At 35.8% G+C, this 7,391-nt stretch overlaps 1 protein-coding gene across 1 annotated transcript; it reads left to right on the forward strand.

Moving 5' to 3' along the window:
* The first annotated feature begins 1,069 nt into the window (after nucleotides 1-1,069).
* Nucleotides 1,070-6,498, forward strand: LOC115424447 (protein sidekick-2-like). The gene is made up of 3 exons (XM_030141717.1): nucleotides 1,070-1,112; nucleotides 5,865-6,363; nucleotides 6,395-6,498. Exon 2 carries the CDS (start codon nucleotides 5,886-5,888, stop codon nucleotides 6,276-6,278), a length of 393 nt encoding a protein of 130 aa, XP_029997577.1. The 5' UTR covers nucleotides 1,070-1,112; nucleotides 5,865-5,885; the 3' UTR covers nucleotides 6,279-6,363; nucleotides 6,395-6,498.
* Nucleotides 6,499-7,391: the final 893 nt, after the last annotated feature.

Raw genomic sequence — 7,391 nt, forward strand, 5'->3', positions numbered from 1 at the left:
TTGGCTTTTTAATATTTTTGCTTACATTTATGGGCATTTTCACATCATATGATACAAAATTCTTTCATATTTCTTGCAATAAACGAGTTCTGAAGATTTTACTTTTGCCAATTTATGATTAATGGTTTTTTTTAATATTACAGGTGAATGAAATGGCTTCGACTAGAAGATCTTGCAAAAATAAGCCTGACGTATTCTGCTACATCTGCAGTGAATACACCACAGGAATCCTGTTAGAAAATGATTTTTTTTCTCTTAAAACCTATTTCGGGTGAGAACTATGTAAAAAAAATCAACTGATAAAGTCACAAAAATGTAATCAATTTTGTGAGAAGATCAAATTTTTCAAAATCAAATTAGCAAAAAAACCTGACCTGATTGAGAAAAACAGATGTCATTTTTGGATTTAGCGGTGCAAAATGGTCCTAATTCAGTTGAAAAGACCTAGACAACTTGCAAAAAACATTTTTTTGTAACCCATTGTTATGTATTGTAATTGTTTCTGTCAACTCACCATATATGTTTTATTAGTAAGTTTTTATTTTAATTTTTGTCAATTATAGAAATTTCAGGCAACCCCATTTGAATTCCAGGCGACCCCAGGGTTGAAAAACACTGGTATAAAGAATATATAGCATTTAGCTAGTTTGCAACTCCCATGCCTGGTTGGGAGAAACACATTTACATTATAAATAACAATAAAATAATATAAACAAATCATATAAAAAACCCATTCACATCTACCATACACACTCACACACTCACATATTATACATTATTCTACAAGTATTTCAGATGTGTGTGTATTTTCAGTAACTCATGGCTGGTTTACTTGCTCCAGATAATATTCTAATGCGGTGCAGAAACGGCATTAAAAATGGGGAGGAAGTTTTATTCATGCACATCTTTTATGCATTCTCTCATTTGTAGATAAAGCCTGTAGTGAACTGGGTCACAGTGGTTTGTTATTTTTAAACCCCCCCTCCCACTCTCCCCTCCCAAAAAAAAAAAGAAGAAAAAGTTGGTTGAAACTGTGGTCTAAACATTATCTGTGTCCAACTTTAGGCCACGCTGGTGCACATTTATCACATGGGTGCTCCACAGAACTGTTGGTGAGCTCTTCTTTGTCACAGATCCTCAGTAGAAGTGATGATTAGTTCTGCACAAATGCAAATGGACTCAGATTTACACTGGGCGCTGTGGAGTTAGTTCTGGGTATTTGTGAGGTTTGTTTGTAATGATGGTGCAATAGAATTAGACTGTGTTTGAGAACGTAGAAGAGTACAGCCCCTTTTTTCTTTTTTCACAGAAAAATACGGTTAAAATACATTTGCAAATGTATCACAATTCCACAAATATTTATTTTCTATTTGTGAGATGAAACTGTTAATTTAAAGTTTAATAGTGTAAAAAAAAAAAAAAAAAAAAAAAAAAAAAAAAAAAAAAATATATATATATATATATATATATATATATATATATATATATATATATAAAACAAGATAAAATTACTGACAATTAACCGTAAAATAAGTATTTGTTCTGTAAGTTTAAGAAGACTTGTTTGTTAATTGACAAATATCTTGTGGAATTACAGACGGTTTCACAACAAAAATGTTGAATATATGTTGTGAATGTATAACATGTATAAGCACTGACAAAGTGTCGAAATACAGTTTTTATCAGTGGATTGTATGACTTAGTCTCACTGAAAATTGTGTGTGTGTGTATATATATATATATATATATATATATATACATATTTATTCATTTATTAAAAGGTAATTTGATTGTTTTAAAATATGAAAATATTCTTTATTAAACATTAAAAAGTAAAAAAACAAAAAAAAATCTCATGTAACGTTAGGGCAAAAAAACTAAATTTTAATTATGGAAAATTACCATATTTTTATGAGATGGTTATTTTCCATTATTTTACAATATTTTTTCGGCACCCCTGCTGCCAGAATAATGTCGTTTTTTTCCCTTTTTTTTACAGCGCAAACAAAGAATTGCCTTTTTAACAGTATCATGATATATCGTGATATATCGTATCATGATCCTAGTATTGTGATTTGTATCGTATTGCCAGATTCTTGCCAATACACACCCCTAGTCCCTGTACACTTTTGTCTATGAGCCCTCCCTCTCTCTCTCTCTCTCTCTCTCTCTCTCTCTATACATATATATATATATATATATATATATATATATATATATACATACACGTACACACAAGCAAGGAATGGATGAACGTGTGAATATAAAGTTTGACAGTTTGAGTTGTTCGTTAAACACAAGCTGTAATTAAAAATAAAGTTGTCCTCTAAAGATGGGCAGTGGGGATGGGTAAAAAAAGAAAAAAGAAAAAAAGAAGTGGATGTGGTTCTTTTATGCAGTTAGTGTTTTGTACTTGTACTGTCTTCACTGAAGTACAAATCTGAAGGGTTTGAACTATATTTGACTGTTTCCACTTTACTACTTACATTAGACAACATTACAGCTCAGATGAAACGGTTCCGTTATAATTGCCTGACAACTTCAATTACATTTTAGATTAAAAATTTCATGTCCCCTCTGTTCACTGATTCTTTTTATTTATTTAATTTTTTGTCCTAAACTGAAAGATGCAATGTTCCCTAATGAGCTGAGAGAATTCTCATCCTTCTTAAATTAAATTTATATATTTTTTAAAAACCTTGGATGAAGTGAAAAATGCATGTTCAGAGGCCTGAATATCTGCACTCATGAGTAGTTGACTTTTTGGACATAGCCCATTTGACAGTACACTGAAAAAAAAACTAATTCTTACCAAGTGTTTTTTTCTCATTTCTAGTCCGAATATCTCATCACACTTAAAATAAGACGTAATCACCTAAAGAGGAACTTTTCTGTGAGATACAAGAACTGATTTTTAGACAATAGATCTGGAAAATCTGATTTCAAGAAATCTTATCAAGATAATTTTCACTTGTTCCATTGGCAGATTTTTTTTTTTTTTTTTTTTTTGCTTGAATTCAGCAAAAAAATTTGAATTAAGCAAAAAAAAGTGCTTGAACGAAGGAAAAAATGTTGAATTAAGCAAAAAAAAAAAAAACAAAAAAAAAACTTCAATTAAGTAAAAAAAAAAAAATCTTGAATTAAGCAAAAAAAATTGTTTGAATTAAGGAAAAAATGTTGAATTAAGCAAAAAAAAAAAAAAATTAAGTAAAAAGAAAATCTTGAATTAAGCAAAAAAAAATCTTGAATTAAGCAAAAAAAAAAAAAAAAATCATGAATTAAACAAAAAACAACCCTTGAACCCTTGAATGAAGCAAAAAATAATGCTGATCACATCTTAAATTCTCTTATTTAAATTATCTGACATTATCTCATCTCATCTTATCTCATCGTATCGTATCATATCTTACCTTTATTCCATTCCAGCTTCATTGACAGTAGTGTAGTCTGTCTGAAGTCTTTTCCAGTCCTGGTTCTAGTTCTGTCATGGAAGTAAAAACCCCTGAACACGTCTAACTCTTCTTCTGTGGTTTTTCTTCTGTGCTTCTACTCGTCTAACTCTTCTTCTGTGCTTTTACTCGTCTAACTCTTCTTCTGTGCTTCTTCTCGTCTAACTCTTCTTCTGTGGTTCCTCTCGTCTAACTCTTCTTCTGTGGTTCTTCTTCTGTGCTTCTACTCGTCTAACTCTTCTTCTGTGCTTCTACTCGTCTAACTCTTCTTCTGTGCTTCTTCTCGTCTAACTCTTCTTCTGTGGTTCCTCTCGTCTAACTCTTCTTCTGTGGTTCTACTCGTCTAACTCTTCTTCTGTGCTTCTTCTCGTCTAACTCTTCTTCTGTGGTTCTTCTCGTCTAACTCTTCTTCTGTGCTTCTTCTCGTCTAACTCTTCTTCTGTGCTTCTTCTCGTCTAACTCTTCTTCTGTGCTTCTTCTCGTCTAACTCTTCTTCTGTGGTTCCTCTCGTCTAACTCTTCTTCTGTGCTTCTACTCGTCTAACTCTTCTTCTGTGCTTCTTCTCGTCTAACTCTTCTTCTGTGGTTCCTCTCGTCTAACTCTTCTTCTGTGGTTCTACTCGTCTAACTCTTCTTCTGTGGTTCCTCTCGTCTAACTCTTCTTCTGTGGTTCTACTCGTCTAACTCTTCTTCTGTGGTTCTACTCGTCTAACTCTTCTTCTGTGCTTCTTCTCGTCTAACTCTTCTTCTGTGGTTCCTCTCGTCTAACTCTTCTTCTGTGCTTCTACTCGTCTAACTCTTCTTCTGTGCTTCTTCTCGTCTAACTCTTCTTCTGTGCTACTTCTCGTCTAACTCTTCTTCTGTGGTTCTACTCGTCTAACTCTTCTTCTGTGGTTCTTCTTCTGTGGTTCTTCTCGTCTAACTCTTCTTCTATGGTTCCTCTCGTCTAACTCTTCTTCTGTGGTTCCTCACGTCTAACTCTTCTTCTGTGGTTCTTCTCGTCTAACTCTTCTTCTGTGCTTCTTCTCGTCTAACTCTTCTTCTGTGCTTCTACTCGTCTAACTCTTCTTCTGTGGTTCTACTCGTCTAACTCTTCTTCTGTGCTTCTACTCGTCTAACTCTTCTTCTGTGCTTCTTCTCGTCTAACTCTTCTTCTGTGCTTCTTCTCGTCTAACTCTTCTTCTGTGCTTCTTCTCGTCTAACTCTTCTTCTGTGGTTCCTCTCGTCTAACTCTTCTTCTGTGCTTCTACTCGTCTAACTCTTCTTCTGTGCTTCTTCTCGTCTAACTCTTCTTCTGTGGTTCCTCTCGTCTAACTCTTCTTCTGTGGTTCTACTCGTCTAACTCTTCTTCTGTGGTTCTTCTTCTGTGGTTCTTCTCGTCTAACTCTTCTTCTATGGTTCCTCTCGTCTAACTCTTCTTCTGTGGTTCCTCACGTCTAACTCTTCTTCTGTGGTTCTTCTCGTCTAACTCTTCTTCTGTGCTTCTTCTCGTCTAACTCTTCTTCTGTGCTTCTACTCGTCTAACTCTTCTTCTGTGGTTCTACTCGTCTAACTCTTCTTCTGTGCTTCTACTCGTCTAACTCTTCTTCTGTGGTTCTACTCGTCTAACTCTTCTTCTGTGGTTCTTCTTCTGTGGTTCTTCTCGTCTAACTCTTCTTCTATGGTTCCTCTCGTCTAACTCTTCTTCTGTGGTTCCTCACGTCTAACTCTTCTTCTGTGGTTCTTCTCGTCTAACTCTTCTTCTGTGCTTCTTCTCGTCTAACTCTTCTTCTGTGCTTCTACTCGTCTAACTCTTCTTCTGTGGTTCTACTCGTCTAACTCTTCTTCTGTGCTTCTACTCGTCTAACTCTTCTTCTGTGCTTCTTCTCGTCTAACTCTTCTTCTGTGCTTCTTCTCGTCTAACTCTTCTTCTGTGCTTCTTCTCGTCTAACTCTTCTTCTGTGCTTCTACTCGTCTAACTCTTCTTCTGTGCTTCTACTCGTCTAACTCTTCTTCTGTGCTTCTTCTCGTCTAACTCTTCTTCTGTGCTTCTTCTCGTCTAACTCTTCTTCTGTGCTTCTTCTCGTCTAACTCTTCTTCTGTGGTTCCTCTCGTCTAACTCTTCTTCTGTGCTTCTACTCGTCTAACTCTTCTTCTGTGCTTCTTCTCGTCTAACTCTTCTTCTGTGCTTCTTCTCGTCTAACTCTTCTTCTGTGCTTCTTCTCGTCTAACTCTTCTTCTGTGGTTCCTCTCGTCTAACTCTTCTTCTGTGGTTCTACTCGTCTAACTCTTCTTCTGTGGTTCTTCTTCTGTGGTTCTTCTCGTCTAACTCTTCTTCTATGGTTCCTCTCGTCTAACTCTTCTTCTGTGCTTCTACTCGTCTAACTCTTCTTCTGTGGTTCTACTCGTCTAACTCTTCTTCTGTGCTTCTTTTCAGGGCAGCGACAGCGAGTATGAGATGGATCAGAGTCGGCAGAAGACCCACTCCTTCGTCAACCACTACATCAGCGACCCCACCTACTACAACTCGTGGCGGCGGCAGCAGAAGGGGGTCTCTCGCCCCCCCGCCTACGGCTACTCCCAGCCCGAACCCCTGGTGGAGCAGGAGTCACGGCCGCACCCGCCCCCCGTGCCCCCTCTGCCCCCCCTCCTGCCCCAGAGCGCCCCTTCCCCACAGCCCCAGCCCCAGTGCCAGGGCACCCTGTTCAGGCCTAAGGGAAGCCGGACTCCCACCCCCTCGTTGCTGTCCTCCGACCCCCCCAGCCAGCACGGCAGTACCCTGTACCGCCCCCCCAGCAGCCTGGGCTGTGCCGCTCAGGCGCCCACCGCCGGCTTCTCCTCCTTTGTTTGACACATGGCTCTCCTTCCAATAACAACAGGACGCTGAGGACCAGTCTTTGATTTTTGTTGTTGTTGGTTTGATTGTGTTTTTCTTCTTCTTCTTCTTCTTCTTCTTCTTTTTTTTTTTTTTTTGAAATCTTTCGTTTATTCTGTCTTATTGACAGAGTCGTTGCTCAATATTAAGCATCGCAGGCATCTTGAATAAGCGCTTTCTCCTCTGTGAAGAGTGTGTTTGTTACAGAAGGAAATCTGTATCATCAGATTTGGAATTATAAAAGACATTGAATTTCTAGCACTGATTTTTTTTTCGCACTGAAATTAAGTATCTGAATTTTTTTTTTTTTTTTGCACCTGGATTTTTGCACCTGAATGTTTGCATCTGAATTTTTTTAATTCTAAATTTGTGAACATAGTTGAATTCAGAGACAAACAATTCAGATACTTAATCTCAGTGCAAAAAAAATCCAGATACTTGATTTCGGTGCAAAAAACAAAAACATCCAGATTCTGAATTTTGATGCAAAAAAAAAAAAAAGTTCAGACACTTAATTTCAGTGCAAGAAAAAGTTCAGATACTTAATTTCAATGCAAAAAAAAAAGTTCAGATACTTAATTTCAATGCAAAAAAAACAGTTCAGATACTTAATTTCAGTGCAAAAAAATTCAGATACTTAATTTCAGTGCAAAAAAAAAAAAAAATTTAAATACTTAATCTCAGTGCAAAAAACAAAAAATTCAGATACTTAATTTCAGTGAAAAAAAAATTCAAATATTTAATTTCAGTCCAAAAAAATCCAGATACTTAATTTCAATGTAAAAAAAAAATTCAGATACTTTATTTTAGTGCAAAAAAAAATTCAAATATTTAATTTCAGTCCAAAAAAATCCAGATACTTAATTTCAATGTAAAAAAAAATTCAGATACTTAATTTCAGTGCAAAAAAAAATTCTAATTCTTAATTTCAGTGCAAAAAAAAATCAAATACTAAATTTCAGTGCCAAAAAAATCCAGATACTAAATTTCAGTGCAAAAAAAGTTCAGATACTTAATTTCACTGAAATTAAGAAGTTAGTTTCTTTCACTGAAATTAAGTATCTGAATTTTTTTGCACCTGAATTAAGG

Source organism: Sphaeramia orbicularis, chromosome 8 (genome assembly GCF_902148855.1).
Source record: "Sphaeramia orbicularis chromosome 8, fSphaOr1.1, whole genome shotgun sequence".
NCBI lineage: Eukaryota > Metazoa > Chordata > Actinopteri > Kurtiformes > Apogonidae > Sphaeramia > Sphaeramia orbicularis.

Coding starts and splice junctions, on each gene's coding strand:
- LOC115424447 (XM_030141717.1), top strand. CDS start 5,886: ATGGATCAGAGTCGGCAGAAGACCCACTCCTTCGTCAACCACTACATC.